Consider the following 16,572-nt stretch of genomic DNA (forward strand, 5'->3'; position numbering starts at 1 on the left):
CTTCAAAGATAGTAAATGTTATTTATTAAAAATGAAAGGTACACTGAGGAAAAAAGATATGAATAACAGACAACACAACACCACCATCAGTAAGGCAGTCAGCAGGAATATGCTGGAATATGCTTTGATTTTCTGATGTGGCCAAATGTGACAGAGACAACCTGGCGGCTGGCAGTACTGGGCGCTACCATAGGCGATAAGCAAGCAGATAAGTATTGTTTGTCTTCTTCACTGTTGTTCAGACTTGTTCACCGTACTTCATAGCTCATCCAATGTCCAAATTCCAATGTTCCAAACAAGCATTCCAGAATCCAAGCTGATCATTGTATGTACATACTTGTCAGTTGTCATTACTGTTCACAGTTCACCTCCAGATTCCAGAGGCCACCCTAACATTTTTCCCCCTTTAAATCTTCCTATACTTAAATCCTTTTACATTTTGTTTGATCTGGCCTCTGCTTTTGTCAAGCTGCGATTCAATTGTTACAAATAGGGGATTGTTTATAGAGCACATTATTATTAGCGACTACTATTACATTATAAAAAAATATAGCAGTAATCTTCCACGTCTTAAGGTGTGATCTCACGGCCTGAAAACTGTCGCGCCTGGCTTGTGATACGTAGTGAGTGGAACACGTTTCGACTGTCAGTCGAAACGTGTTCCACTCACTACGTAGTACATATCACAAGCCCGGCGCGACAGTTTTCAGGTCGTGAGATCGCACCTTTACGGGAACTTAAGCAGCTTAAGCTAGTGAATGAAAAAACTATACTAGCAGATTATGACCGTATTTCAAAATTCACTGGCAGTATGTACTGCGAATATCCTTTTGTCTTCTTTCAATGCTTCATTCTTGACAAAGATATAACGATATCCGCAGTACATACATACTGGTAGTAAATTCTGGGACACGGCCTATAGCTATATCAGATCGCTACATGAAAACGCACCTTAACTGTACTTCCCGAACGCTCGGTTGGTTGAAGGAATGTTGAATGATTGGCCCTAAAAGTATAAAATTTGAAAAAGTGCACAAAGTCGAAGTGTAAAAAGTGTAACGACTTTTTGCTAAAAAATAAAGACCTATAATTACAAATGTAGAATTTGGTATTTGGTTGCTTCCATGTTTGCTTTAAAAACTGGTGTTTCCTTCTTTCCACTCTTTCATTTCTGAATATAGAAAATGTAAAGAAAGTATTATTATATCGTTTTAGCAGTGTCATTACGAAAACAATTAAAAGCGACAGGTTTTTATTAAAAGTTACACTATGGGTAATTGTTACTACTTTTAAACTTACGTTATAATAATTTAAAAGTCTTTATAAAATTTCAATGTTTCCTAGCGTTTGTGAACTATGAATTGATAGTTTTTAAATAAATAATCTTTGTCCAGTTGTAGAATAATAGTTTATATTTAATATATTTCTTTATAACAGAAAATTCCAATTCGTCTATCAGTGTGCATGTTAAAAATTCTGATGTCTTTATAATATACATGATTCTCATAAATGCCACAGTTGAAAGAATTTAAATTTCATACAAATTTTTAAATTATTGTAATAATTGCCAGTGTAAATTTTTATTAAAATCTGTAGGGAAATCATAATTTCGCAAAATTTGTGCTCGTAATGTAGTACTACAGTTTGTGTTTGACTATAGGCCAAGGAAAAAATTGTGCTATTCATCGTGCCATTGATGAATATCAGGCTTGAGGTAGACTTATAGTATATGTGATTTGCTCAGCTGTTTTGAAAGAGCGTCCCCAGACCCCAGCTTGGAAATTGGACGTGTGCGCCAGTCCGTACTCCGCTGTTGTATACGTATACAGACGATTACAAAAGTAAAGAATTGTATCGAAATCCACAAAATCGTGAAGAGGCGGCAAAGAGAAAGGGTAAGCAGTGAGAGAGTGACTTGATCCTCATCGACTATTCCCACGTCTAAACGCAAACAGATGTGGAGTGACTGTCCAAATTTCTGACATATCTCGGCCACGACTCTCTCTCTCTCCGCAGGAGTGTCTTCAGTTTTTTTTTCTATACTCCTTTAAACATAGTGAACAAGAACCCCAAGTGGTCAAAAAAAGGAGTTTGGGAGTAAAGCAGAGGCAAAACGGGGCCGTCGCCATGAGTGAATTAAGCCAGGAAGAGGTAAGCACTTCTACGAATTCTAAATCATCTTTCAATGGCAACTCAATCTCAGTTTGTTGTTGATGCCCTTCTACTCATATTTGTTTGCATGCCTTCCTCTCCTACAAAAATGGTGGTTAAACGGTATCCTCAAACTATCGACTTATGAAGTTGCATGTAGCTTTTTTGTACTGCATAACTATTCAAAGATACAATTGTTTTCTTCCTTTTACTCGATCTTAATTATATAACTAACTTTTAAAAAAATTTTGATGTTTTCCCAAAAAAAATCGAGAAATGTTTATTATAATTATTTTAGGTATAATAACATTGAATAACCCTTGAAATCTTTAATATCTGTTATCAGTCCTTGTTCTTTGAAAGTTCATTTTATTTACTATAATAGAATTTTTGTAAAGACCAATTGAAAAAGAATTTAACATTCAGTAAATGTCTTTTTGGTTTGTTTACTCTTTAATTTTTTATAGGGAATCAAGTAGTTTGACTTAAACTTTTCTTACAAATGAAATTTTTATTTAATTTTTTGTCAGCTGTTTTGTGGTTTGATAATTTGAATCATATGTTAGAATATGTTTTGTTGTGTTTATAGATTAAGAGGAGCTTCTTTATTTATGGAGTTCTTTGTCTGCTTACTGTTTGGTTCTTTGTTATAGCTTCTACTGTTATTTACTCACATGTTCTAAAAATGTACACACTGTGAGGTTTCAAGAATGCTTTAATTCTATAGCTGCATGGAACAAAGCATAATGCCTAATCATGCTTGATCTACCAAATGATAACAATTTATTTAAATTTGCTGATATATTCAAAGCAAAAACCTTTTTTTTAGATGAGGAGGAGGCGACTAGCCAGATTAGCTGGTTTAGATATGGCTACTAGCCCTGCTACTATTACAAGTAATAATGCTAGTCCAGCTACTCCAAACACACCTGGTCCATCCAAAGTTTCACCAGGCTCAAACACACATACTGTTCAACCAGAATTTCAGCACCCAGAAGCTCCAATGGAGGTGGAAGAAAATAGTGATAAACAATGCAATACATCAGGCGTTGATGTTGATTCAGGAATAGAAAACATGGAAGTTGAAGAGACTGACAAAAAAGAACCTCTACCCCGATCACGAGTAAGTTATTTTTAAGATTTAAGATTGTAACATATCTTTAAAAATTTTATTTTCTTACAGACTACAAGTACTAGTATAGAAGTGGTAACAGAGCAAATACATGCTGTCATATCACGTGTATTATGTATATCATGGAAAGAATCAACAGAAAGAGCTATATTTTTACCCCAGACGTCAAACATACTTTCACACAATACTACAGATGTTACTAATATTGTAAATCAATCACTTATGGAAATTTTATATATGTTCTCAAAAGGGGAGGATCCCTTGAAAAACATTACTGTAGGCACACCGTCTGATCGCGAGGACAGTCCAAATAGTCAACCGAGCCCCTTAATAAGCCCGGTGACGCTTCCATCTTTTCCATTATCAAGTTTGCCATTACCAGTTGGCAGTAAGCCATCACAGCCTAAAAGTCTTCTCTATTTATTAGATTGTTATTCAAGAGTAGCTGTTGAGGAAAGAAACCATCCAAAGGTAAATTTAAATAAAACAAAATATGAAAAACTTTTAAGGTACTAGTTAAGACTAGAAGATTTAAAGCAACCAAATTTAAATATTTTGTTTGTCAGTAATTTTTTTATGCCATTAAAAACGGTATTTTAAATTGCATTTCAGCATCAATAAATTAAAAAAGAAATAGTATATTGTTTTTATCGTACTTTATAGAAAGTGTTGATTTCAAGTCCCCTAAATAATTGATAAACAGATTACCTCAGCTGCTGTAAGTCTAAAATAGAAAATGCTAACGGCATCTTATAGTAGACATAAACATCCAAAAGAGAATTCACTGCAATTTGTCAAAAAACTTTTTAAAATACAAATACAATACCAAATAATTAACAAAAATAATCGAAAAATATCACCTTTTTTTAGTTTATTTTGCTTATAATAAATTTTTGGAAATATTTTTTAATGTAAATGTAATTAATTGACCCGATTTTAGGTCTACTTTAAGGTCCGAGTTAATATTTCTGTTTCACATTTACCGGAGCTCAGATAATTTGCCCGTCAATTTTTTGGGGTATTTGACTTGATGTTGTCTACAAATGACGCCCTAAAATAGTGTATTGATTTCTATTTACTTATGGATATATGAAAGTATTAAGCTGGTTGTAGTCGTGAAGAAAATAACTGAAAAAAAAAGAGTGAAATTTACTATTTTTCGATCGTATAATCCTAACTAGTACCTCCATATATTTTTAGCTATGTCATAAATGTACTTATTTTTACAGAGGTCAAGCGTGCCTCCGCTTTCTGATGTGCTGGCAATTCTACGTGCACAATGTGTTCAATATTCTTGTCTAGTTTTACAAGGACTAGTTGGTATCTGTCAAGCATCAGTGTCACCACACAATATGACTCCTCTGTTATATCCAGTGCTTTCGCAGAGCTTACCCAGAGGATTTCTGCATGAGTTGGTGGCAAGAACACATACAGTTCCCAGTGTGTTTAGCAAAATTTTCACACCGTTACTACAAGGTCTTTATTTGTCGATGCAACAAGCAAGCTTGGTTGGTAATACCCATAGGCGACCAATGGAAGCCCTTGAGGAGCTAATAGATATTCGTTGCGGACCTAGTGGAAATATAAGACCAGTCTGCAGATTGATAACTCGCCAAATCCAATTCCTGCCAGAATTAATGACCTCTGCGGGAGGCAGGGAACTAACAAGAACTTCGTTTCTTGGTCCTTTTCTCTCAGTTTCAGTGTTTGCGGAAGATTCGCCAAAAGTTGCTGAAAAATTTTTCAGTGGAAACCCATTAATCGATAAATCAATGAATTTGACTCTTCAGCAAGAATTGGAAAGCACGAGGACATCCCTTCATAAAATGTTGCATGCAATTTTGGCAAATAGCAGTAGCCGGGAATCTACATTGTCCTACTTGGCAGCTCTCTTACGTCATAATGAAAAACGAACGCAAATTCAAATGGAAGAGTTTTCTTTAGCGGGAGATGGCTTTATGCTGAATCTATTGTCCGTTCTGCAAATGCTATCGGTCAAAATTAAACTGGATACTATTGATACAATGTATCCATTTCATCCATCTTGTTTTGTAGAGATTAAAAATGACACCAGGCTAAAGCTTACCTCTCAGGAAGTGAGTGATTGGCTGAAGGATCTGAGTCAAACACACAAATGGGTTGAACCCAAATTTCCAACTCAGTGTTGGTTTTTAACCCTTCACTGCCATCACCTTGCACTGTTACCAGCTTTACAGAAATATCAGAGAAAGTTAAGAGCTTTGAGAGAATTGCAAAAAATGCTAGATGAGTTGCAAGCTACTGAGCCACAATGGAAGGATGCACCTTTTGCAGGACACAATAAAGAGTTGATAAAGCGATGGAAACAGCAAGTTAAACGTCTTGGCAAATCAAAATCCTGCGCCGATGCAGGACTCATTGATCCTGTTTTGCTCAGACGTTGTTTACATTTTTATATATCTGTAGCAGAGATATTATTAAGCTTACTCACACAAAAGCCTCTGGGTAGTCCCATTCCTGAACTTCCACTTCCACAAAAAATTCCACATAGATTTACTGCTTTGCCGGAATGGTACGTAGAGGATATTGCTGAATTTCTGCTATTCACGTTACAGTAAGTAATATATATTTCAGCATTTAACAAACATTAAGTTAATATTTATTATTTTTCTCTTTAAATTTCAGATTTTGCCCAGGAGTAATAGCAAACAACGTGGATAACTCTTTAATTACATGGTTACTGGTCGTAATTTGTACACCGCACTGCATAAGAAACCCTTATTTAATTGCAAAAATCATTGAAGTTCTCTTTGTAATTAATCCAAGCATTCAGGTCAGGATAATTGAAAATTTGGTTTTAATGTTTAAAAACTCTAATGTTAAAACTAAATTTCTTTAACAATGATAAAACTTATGTGGTTTCAGGGAAGAACAGAAACTCTCCATGATCAAGTGATGGCACACCCGATTTCTAAAACGTATCTGGCCTCCTACCTGATGAAATTCTATACAGACGTAGAGACAACAGGATCGAGTTCGGAATTTTATGACAAGTTTTCCATTCGGTATCATATCAGCCTAATTTTGAAGTCTATGTGGGACAGTCCGGTACACAGAACATCGATAGTGAACGAAAGTAATAATGGTAAACAGTTCGTAAAGTTTATCAACATGCTGATGAACGATACAACCTTCCTGTTGGACGAAAGTTTGGAGTCTTTGAAGAGGATCCATGAAGTGCAAGAGTTGATGTCGGATATGAACGCATGGACAGTACTCTCGCAGGAACAAAGACAATCAAGAATGCGACAACTAGCCGCTGACGAGCGCCAAGCAAGGTCGTATCTTACCTTGGCAAAGGAAACCGTAGCGATGTTTCATTATCTGACCGTCGACATCACCGAACCTTTCCTCAGACCCGAATTAGTCGGCAGACTCTGTGCCATGTTGAATTTTAATCTTCAACAGCTGTGCGGACCAAAGTGTAAGAATCTGCGAGTGAGGAAACCTCATAAATATGGTTGGGAACCAAGGACGTTACTTAGTCAGTTGGTCGATATCTATTTACATCTTGACTGTGATAATTTTGCTGCTGCTTTGGCTAGTGACGAAGTGAGTACTTAAGACAAAATCATTTTATCAGATTATTATAAACTTCCTTTATTAACAATTTTTAATATATCATTATAGCGTTCGTTCTGCAAAGAATTATTTACCGATGCTGCAAATAGGCTGGAAAGGTCTGCGATAAAGACAACGACTGAAATTGAGAGATTTATAGCATTGGCAGAGCGGGCAGCAATAATTGCGAGAGACAATCGTGCTAGGGATGAGGATTACGGTGATGCACCTGAAGAGTTCCGAGATCCTTTAATGGATACCCTTATGGAAGATCCAGTGAAACTTCCCTCGGGAATCATCATGGACAAAGCAGTGATCATTCGACATCTGCTAAATAGTGCTACGGATCCGTTCAGTCGGCAGCCCCTTAGCGAAGATATGCTCACTCCAGGTATAATTTAATCTTGTATGTCATCTCATTTATTTGCCTATTAAGTAGTGGAAATAATACAGGAACTCTGAGAACCAAAATGACAAGTCGAGATATCAGTGTATAAACAAAGTATTTACAAGACGCATTTGATTGCATGATCAGCTTTCATACTACTTTTCTTTTATATATTCATCTAATAACTTTAACAGTTTAGTCAGATGTATTTTATAATACATGGGATGTTTTTTATAGTTAAATCTTACTTTTAGAAAAATTGACACTTAGTTCCTTTGCTACTTACACTCTTAAATTCTTGTTTTCATTTTCATTTTTCTCATCTTTATTTTTTTAAACAATTTAAAATATTTAATGAATGATAATGTTTTCATAGCACTTGACCTAAAAGAAAGGATAGCCACGTGGAAGCAGCAAAAGAAAAAGCCAGGAAACATATAAGCCAACTCTGAATCACCCGTCGAACAAATAAGCAAGAATATTAATTGATTTTTGTCGCTCTTCTCGCGAGTTTCGCGAGTAAAGGGATAACCGTGTGAACAACTACCTGATATAGGCAAAGAAAGATATTCAAAATGTAAAAGGTAAAAAAAATAGTGCAATGATCTCGCTATCGTGCTACTGTTGCGCTCAATAAATTTACAGTTTTTATACCACAAATGAAAAAAGACAGACTGCAGCTAGGGAACTGCCACAATTCAGACATATTTTAGAGAGATGTAAATATATATATGCTATATACGCGTCTGCTAAATTCAATAGCTTGAATTTCATTCGTTCAATTCGCTATTATAAAGGCAGGAAAGATCAAAAGACGCAGTTATATAATGTTAGGAATGTTACGTTAATAATAATAGTAATCTAGGAACGTTAATGACGACCACAAACTTCCATCAGCTCACATTCGCTGAATTGATATATACGCTACTCAGTCGTAATTACAGATTGGGTTATTTCGCGATCACTTTTTAATGCGTTATCTGATATGTTACTTGTGATAGAAGAAAAGTGAAATATTTTTTCTTAATTTTATGGCAATCATGTTGGCAATCAGTATAATCACAGCTGCATTTTTGTGCTCGATGGCCGCCAGGTCTTTGGCACTAAACAAGTTAAAATTAAATAAGTGAAGTCCATTCTATATCAACCCGCTAATGACATATGTTTTGATGATAATAAAACTTACAAAATTAGTAGCTATTTTTAATCATAAATATCAACGCTAGTTTTGTGCACTAAAATTTCAGTGTGCTTTGCAGAAGCATCGAACGATTTCTCTTAATTTCAATTCTACCTAAATAAAATGTGTTCCAAGATTGAAAAGTGTAAACATTCCCAACGATGTTCTCCAGCTTTGGGAGAAGTATATTCATGAAAAAGGCTGGTTTATGTTTTTCATATTTAGGTCTCGTTAACAAATTTGTATCGAATTTCTGCATTTATCTAACACTTTTATACTTGATTTTATGAAACAATGTCCAAGTGCTATTTGCAAGTTCATAAACTATGAGTGAACATGATTGTCATGTTTGAAAGCTACATCATATCCAAATTACGAAGCACCTCTCAAATCTTTGAAAGTATTCCCTGTAAGTTTTACGCTCGATTTACAGTTTATCATTCAATCATCTATGTTAGAAAATTGCTTACTAGTGTCTGAGAACTAGAATGTTTAGTGGTAACGCAATAAAAATTAAAATGTAACTCGTTCGTTCATTCTTAAGAATAGTCTCATAAATATCAAGGAAATAATAGTGATCCGTCAAAGATTACAATGTTATGCTCCAACGATCACTCACAATATGTAAATAGCTTCATAAACAAATTTAATCATATGTAATGTTTGTAATGACATTTCAAAAACAAATATATTCTTTAATTTAACGTAATCTGGTATCTTTTGTCTCTTTCCACCGCGAGTGGAAAAGCTTCTTGGAAACTTAATTGTAAATAAGAGCGATCGATGTAAATTACACAAATAAAAGAAAATTTGTGCAAGTAAATACGAATAAATATGAGATATATATATGATTAAGTTAAGATACTTAATTACCGGTAATAATAACATTCACCCATATATCGCGAAAAGAAGTAGTGATAATTACAAAATGTCATTTTCATTTTGAGAAATAAAAGATTTAAATAATTACGGTTGTTCCTTCTAATCTTTCTTAGGATACAGACATTATTCATGTTCATAACCATGCTTTATCATATATTTGTGTATTAGCTCTTTGGCAAATGACCTAGTAATTATTATCATTTCAGTTCACATTCCTAAATCCTTATTCAACTACTTTTATATTAGTACACTAACGAGTTTTAACCTTCTCTTGATTTCTTAAAATAAAAATAAACTGAATTTTACATTTATATTTGATTTATTATATATATTTTATACAGAATATATAAAAAAAAAATATTAATGAACTTTCAATTTAAAAAGTAGTCATTTATAGAAAATTTTTCAAAGATAATGTTCTTTAATCTTTTTTCAATGGTTGGCCTCTACCATATCCCACTAATTTTATGAAATGCAGGTCTTTAGCTTGAATGGACCCTTGTCTAATTCCCATACTGCTAAAGACAGATTCTACTTCTTCAGCACTTGCATCGTCCATCTCCATCATGGCAGCTTCTGAATTGCTACGAGGTGGTGGTAGTTTGTCATTTTCTCCAATAATTTCCCATTTGCTGAAAAAATTATTATTTAATGGTGTTTCTAAAAACTAATAGAAATTAAAAATTTTAATTTATACCTTTCAGCTTGATTAGTGTCAGACTGTAAAGGATAATTAATTTCAAATTCTTCACTTATATAAGAATCAAAATCATTTATCTTATTATCTTCATCCCAATTCTCTGCATTTTCTATAGTGCTAGAAATTTCTGAGCAACTATAGTTTTTTATAGAGCCTTTCTTTACAGTAGCTACAGGGTAAAAATTTAACAATTACATAAAATTTAAGCCAACAAAAATGTTTAATGTATTATAAGAATAGAAAAAAAAAATTATGATCACATCGACATAGTTCAGGCTCTAATAATTGTCTAGAATTGCATGTTTGCAAATGCTCAGCCATTTCAAACTTAAACAATCGGTGAGTTGCATTATATGGACACAAGAGCTTATAATCCTCTGGATAATTCTGCAGTTTAAGAGATAATCATGATAGACTTAAAATTGAAATATTTGCTTCAGGAATAAAAATAAATAATTCTACTCACTTTCTCACATCTTATCAGATGTCTTTGTATACGAGACTTTGCAATCTTATGATTCGGATCATAAGGACAAGTAACAGGGAAGTCATATAAATTCGAAGCGTCAAACATTTTAATAATCAAATCTGAAATAAAAATTACCCGTAATTAATTATTAATACAAAAAAACAATTTGCTAATATAAATTACCTTCAAGTACGCAATTTGTAGTTTCTTTATTCCCTCACGTGTCTGGTATTGGGTTGGTATTAAGCCTACGGCACACTTATGCTGGATTTCGTGCTAGAATGCTTGCTAGAATTGTGAAGACCAATGATGATTCAGTTGTGAATTAAATATAATAATCTCATTGGTCCTCACAAATCTAGCAAGCATTCTAGCACGAAATCCAGCATAGTGTGCCGTAGGCTTTACTTGGTAGTTGGTAGATGCTGGACGCTGGACTCCTGGAGATGCTTTAATGTATGTATACATATACAGTAGCCAGTGTTGAGTGTCCCAGTAGGTTCTAGAATCTATGTAGAAGCTACTATATGTATACATACTATGTATGTAGACTGACTAGAGGCTAGAGCTAGAAGTTCTAGAATACTTTTTTTTATTTCTTTCTTGAGATGCATTTCGGGATTACTGCACAGCTATCGGCTTTTTCAGAATATTTAAATTTTTTGTTTGCTGTTGTTTATTGGCTTGTGGTAACTGGTAATATGTATGTACTTTCGGTCTCTATCAAACCTATAAATTATAAATTATATGTAGTTAATTAATCGATTTCGTTCCAACTTCTAAAGCAGTAAGAGGAAAATTGAGGAAGAAGGGGAATCACCCTTAATTGTCGCATTTACATATGTATGTACATACTACAACCAATGCCAGGTATGGCTTTTCCTAATGTTTCGATGCATTTAGGAACTGCTTTAAAAAGACACCAGCGCTCTTACTATGTAGTGCTAATACGCGCGCCTATGTATGTATAACTCATCCTCGCTTATCTCGTATATACACAATGGGAAATTAAATCATATGTAGCTCAGGCATCAGATAATGTAGTAATGAATTAAATAATATAATTCAACCCGGGAAAGAAAACTATAGTATAATTAACGGGAATCCGTATACCGACATTACATATAGCGAAAACTATTTCGCATGCAACGTCGTCATTTGTTGACGGATTGTAAAGTTATTACAGGTTTTTGGAAATGCCAGAAGCTTATCTACTAAGTTACGTTAGGAAAATTAACAAAAAATGAAAAAAAATTTGTGTTTAAATAAATATATTAACATTATTGAGAAACAACAATTAAATCGCAAAATCCCCCAACCTACTTTACTAGATAATGTTCATACGTTTCCAAAAAGTCCACAAAAATGCAAATCTGTCAAGAAATGACGATGCTGCATGCAAAATAAATAATGGAAGAATTTCGTGCTGGCGACATCCCGAACACGAAATTCTTCCATTATTTATTTTGCATGCAGCATCGTCATTTCTTGACAGATTTGCATTTTTGTGGACTTTTTGGAAACGTATGAACATTATCTAGTAAAGTAGGTTGGGGGATTTTGCGATTTAATTGTTGTTTCTCAATAATGTTAATATATTTATTTAAACAAAAATTTTTTTTCATTTTTTGTTAATTTTCCTAACGTAACTTAGTAGATAAGTTTCTGGCATTTCCAAAAGCCTGTAATAACTTTACAATCCGTCAACAAATGACGACGCTGCATGCGAAATAGTTTTCGCCCTGTAATGTCGGTATACGGATTCCCGTTAAGGTGTGGTGTGCTCTTGGCACTTCTACAAGATTCCCAAAGATCAGAAAATTAATTCGAATCATTTACTAATTGGAAGGGATCTTGTAGAAGTGAGCCCCCCCACCACGACAAGGTGGCACACCGTCGGGGAGGGAGGCGGCGCCGCCTCACCTGAAACAAAAAGAAAACAAAAATATACTTGAAAAAACGAGTATTCAACCCGAAATGTGGAAGGATTTTCAAGGAAAATATTCCCACATTTCAGATTCTAATTAGGAATTTCAAGGACAGACAAAGATATAAATTAATAAAGCATGCTACAAAAAGTGAATGAATAGAGAAACTAACTAAATTGTTACTTCTTTCAAGCTGTTAATTGAAAAGCTTCCTCCTCTCGAGCGTGAATGTTAATTCACACAAAGGTCAACCAGATCATGACTGATACTCTCCTCAGTGACTAATTACCCTTACATTCTTTGTCCCTTGGTGTGGATCCGAGTTGTCACACGAAGAACTACTACGTCGAGGAAACGATTTACACATCAATAAAGATGGACCCCTATTAGGTGAACTTAATGAGCCAACGTCGAGAGTCCACAAGGACAAAGTAAGTAAGGGTTGATAGTCGTTGAAGGAGGATCAGCCCGAGCCAGTTGACACTCGAGAGTCCACTTCTCAATAAACACCTGTACTTGAATTAACAATGAATGAAAGTAATAAAAGTAAATTTGCCTATCCTTGAAATTATTTAAATATATGTGGACTTAAGTAAACGGAGAGTGTTTACTTCCTACTCCTTGGTAGCCTTGTCCTGTAAGCGTCTTTCCTAAAACATAAAATAAATTAAACAATTATGAGAAATAAGAAAAGAATGTATTTGCCTGTACGTCTTCCTCCAACGACGGCTCGATTCCGAATGATGGTTTGACTCACTCCAACCCAGGGTGGAAATGACCGCATGAAAGGTGTCGATTCGTTATAGGGTTAATATCGTTATTGGATACGGGGTCACTATCCATGGTCCTCTAGCGCTCGACCTGAAACAAACAAAAAAATTAGAATAAATTTGGAAAAAAAAACGAGTATTCAACCCGAAATGTGGAAGGATTTTCAAGGAAAATATTCCCACATTTCAGATTCTAATTAGGAATTTCAAGGACAGACAAAGATATAAATTAATAAAGCATGCTACAAAAAGTGAATGAATAGAGAAACTAACTAAATTGTTACTTCTTTCTAGCTGTTAATTGAAAAGCTTCCTCCTCTCGAGCGTGAATGTTAATTCACACAAAGGTCAACCAGATCATGACTGATACTCTCCTCAGTGACTAATTACCCTTACTTTCTTTGTCCCTTGGTGTGGATCCGAGTTGTCACACGAAGAACTACTACGTCGAGGAAACGATTTACACATCAATAAAGATGGACCCCTATTAGGTGAACTTAATGAGCCAACGTCGAGAGTCCACAAGGACAAAGTAAGTAAGGGTTGATAGTCGTTGAAGGAGGATCAGCCCGAGCCAGTTGACACTCGAGAGTCCACTTCTCAATAAACACCTGTACTTGAATTAACAATGAATGAAAGTAATAAAAGTAAATTTGCCTATCCTTGAAATTATTTAAATATATGTGGACTTAAGTAAACGGAGAGTGTTTACTTCCTACTCCTTGGTAGCCTTGTCCTATAAGCGTCTTTCCTAAAACATAAAATAAATTAAACAATTATGAGAAATAAGAAAAGAATGTATTTGCCTGTACGTCTTCCTCCAACGACGGCTCGATTCCGATTGATGGTTTGACTCACTCCAACCCAGGGTGGAAATGACCGCATGAAAGGTGTCGATTCGTTATAGGGTTAATATCGTTATTGGATACGGGGTCACTATCCATGGTCCTCTAGCGCTCGACCTGAAACAAACAAAAAAATTAGAATAAATTTGGAAAAAAAAACGAGTATTCAACCCGAAATGTGGAAGGATTTTCAAGGAAAATATTCCCACATTTCAGATTCTAATTAGGAATTTCAAGGACAGACAAAGATATAAATTAATAAAGCATGCTACAAAAAGTGAATGAATAGAGAAACTAACTAAATTGTTACTTCTTTCTAGCTGTTAATTGAAAAGCTTCCTCCTCTCGAGCGTGAATGTTAATTCACACAAAGGTCAACCAGATCATGACTGATACTCTCCTCAGTGACTAATTACCCTTACTTTCTTTGTCCCTTGGTGTGGATCCGAGTTGTCACACGAAGAACTACTACGTCGAGGAAACGATTTACACATCAATAAAGATGGACCCCTATTAGGTGAACTTAATGAGCCAACGTCGAGAGTCCACAAGGACAAAGTAAGTAAGGGTTGATAGTCGTTGAAGGAGGATCAGCCCGAGCCAGTTGACACTCGAGAGTCCACTTCTCAATAAACACCTGTACTTGAATTAACAATGAATGAAAGTAATAAAAGTAAATTTGCCTATCCTTGAAATTATTTAAATATATGTGGACTTAAGTAAACGGAGAGTGTTTACTTCCTACTCCTTGGTAGCCTTGTCCTATAAGCGTCTTTCCTAAAACATAAAATAAATTAAACAATTATGAGAAATAAGAAAAGAATGTATTTGCCTGTACGTCTTCCTCCAACGACGGCTCGATTCCGATTGATGGTTTGACTCACTCCAACCCAGGGTGGAAATGACCGCATGAAAGGTGTCGATTCGTTATAGGGTTAATATCGTTATTGGATACGGGGTCACTATCCATGGTCCTCTAGCGCTCGACCTGAAACAAACAAAAAAATTAGAATAAATTTGGAAAAAAAAACGAGTATTCAACCCGAAATGTGGAAGGATTTTCAAGGAAAATATTCCCACATTTCAGATTCTAATTAGGAATTTCAAGGACAGACAAAGATATAAATTAATAAAGCATGCTACAAAAAGTGAATGAATAGAGAAACTAACTAAATTGTTACTTCTTTCTAGCTGTTAATTGAAAAGCTTCCTCCTCTCGAGCGTGAATGTTAATTCACACAAAGGTCAACCAGATCATGACTGATACTCTCCTCAGTGACTAATTACCCTTACTTTCTTTGTCCCTTGGTGTGGATCCGAGTTGTCACACGAAGAACTACTACGTCGAGGAAACGATTTACACATCAATAAAGATGGACCCCTATTAGGTGAACTTAATGAGCCAACGTCGAGAGTCCACAAGGACAAAGTAAGTAAGGGTTGATAGTCGTTGAAGGAGGATCAGCCCGAGCCAGTTGACACTCGAGAGTCCACTTCTCAATAAACACCTGTACTTGAATTAACAATGAATGAAAGTAATAAAAGTAAATTTGCCTATCCTTGAAATTATTTAAATATATGTGGACTTAAGTAAACGGAGAGTGTTTACTTCCTACTCCTTGGTAGCCTTGTCCTATAAGCGTCTTTCCTAAAACATAAAATAAATTAAACAATTATGAGAAATAAGAAAAGAATGTATTTGCCTGTACGTCTTCCTCCAACGACGGCTCGATTCCGATTGATGGTTTGACTCACTCCAACCCAGGGTGGAAATGACCGCATGAAAGGTGTCGATTCGTTATAGGGTTAATATCGTTATTGGATACGGGGTCACTATCCATGGTCCTCTAGCGCTCGACCTGAAACAAACAAAAAAATTAGAATAAATTTGGAAAAAAAAACGAGTATTCAACCCGAAATGTGGAAGGATTTTCAAGGAAAATATTCCCACATTTCAGATTCTAATTAGGAATTTCAAGGACAGACAAAGATATAAATTAATAAAGCATGCTACAAAAAGTGAATGAATAGAGAAACTAACTAAATTGTTACTTCTTTCTAGCTGTTAATTGAAAAGCTTCCTCCTCTCGAGCGTGAATGTTAATTCACACAAAGGTCAACCAGATCATGACTGATACTCTCCTCAGTGACTAATTACCCTTACTTTCTTTGTCCCTTGGTGTGGATCCGAGTTGTCACACGAAGAACTACTACGTCGAGGAAACGATTTACACATCAAAAAAGATGGACCCCTATTAGGTGAACTTAATGAGTCAACGTCGAGAGTCCACAAGGACAAAGTAAGTAAGGGTTGATAGTCGTTGAAGGAGGATCAGCCCGAGCCAGTTGACACTCGAGAGTCCACTTCTCAATAAACACCTGTACTTGAATTAACAATGAATGAAAGTAATAAAAGTAAATTTGCCTATCATTGAAATTATTTAAATAAATGTGGACTTAAGTAAACGGACAGGTAATTAAGCCTTACTCGTTGACAGCCTTGTCCTATACTTGTCCCTCTTAAAAC

At 35.1% G+C, this 16,572-nt stretch overlaps 3 protein-coding genes across 3 annotated transcripts in view; 2 read left to right on the forward strand and 1 right to left on the reverse strand.

The window, feature by feature from the left end:
* Ip6k (Inositol hexakisphosphate kinase) overlaps window positions 1–16,572 on the forward strand; it is a 334,638-nt gene that overhangs the window by 25,707 nt on the left and 292,359 nt on the right. The window lies entirely within an intron of this gene.
* Window positions 1,530–9,401, forward strand: Ube4B (Ubiquitination factor E4B). Its single transcript, XM_066745442.1, has 8 exons — window positions 1,530–2,151; window positions 2,981–3,274; window positions 3,335–3,754; window positions 4,513–5,876; window positions 5,948–6,095; window positions 6,188–6,874; window positions 6,953–7,274; window positions 7,648–9,401. Exons 1-8 carry the CDS (start codon window positions 2,128–2,130, stop codon window positions 7,710–7,712), a joined length of 3,324 nt encoding a protein of 1,107 aa, XP_066601539.1. The 5' UTR covers window positions 1,530–2,127; the 3' UTR covers window positions 7,713–9,401.
* Window positions 9,634–11,232, reverse strand: LOC136784638 (gametocyte-specific factor 1-like). The gene is made up of 6 exons (XM_066745456.1): window positions 11,089–11,232; window positions 10,686–11,011; window positions 10,500–10,621; window positions 10,294–10,420; window positions 10,031–10,202; window positions 9,634–9,965 (listed from the first exon to the last, which is right to left on the reverse strand). The coding sequence occupies exons 3-6, from the start codon at window positions 10,605–10,607 to the stop codon at window positions 9,755–9,757; spliced, it is 618 nt and encodes a 205-aa protein (XP_066601553.1). The 5' UTR covers window positions 10,608–10,621; window positions 10,686–11,011; window positions 11,089–11,232; the 3' UTR covers window positions 9,634–9,754.

Source organism: Prorops nasuta, unplaced genomic scaffold, assembly GCF_024137725.1.
Source record: "Prorops nasuta isolate Cenicafe-Biocafe unplaced genomic scaffold, Cenicafe_Pnas_1.2 PNAS00062, whole genome shotgun sequence".
Taxonomy (NCBI): Eukaryota; Metazoa; Arthropoda; class Insecta; order Hymenoptera; family Bethylidae; genus Prorops; species Prorops nasuta.

Coding starts and splice junctions, on each gene's coding strand:
- LOC136784638 (XM_066745456.1), bottom strand. CDS start 10,607: ATGTTTGACGCTTCGAATTTATATGACTTCCCTGTTACTTGTCCTTAT. Junction 10,421..10,499: donor ATCTGATAAGATGTGAGAAA/GTGAGTAGAATT, acceptor CTTAAACTGCAG/AATTATCCAGAGGATTATAA. Junction 10,203..10,293: donor AGAGCCTGAACTATGTCGAT/GTGATCATAATT, acceptor TTTACCCTGTAG/CTACTGTAAAGAAAGGCTCT.
- Ube4B (XM_066745442.1), top strand. CDS start 2,128: ATGAGTGAATTAAGCCAGGAAGAG. Junction 3,275..3,334: donor AACCTCTACCCCGATCACGA/GTAAGTTATTTT, acceptor ATTTTCTTACAG/ACTACAAGTACTAGTATAGA. Junction 6,096..6,187: donor TAATTAATCCAAGCATTCAG/GTCAGGATAATT, acceptor ATGTGGTTTCAG/GGAAGAACAGAAACTCTCCA.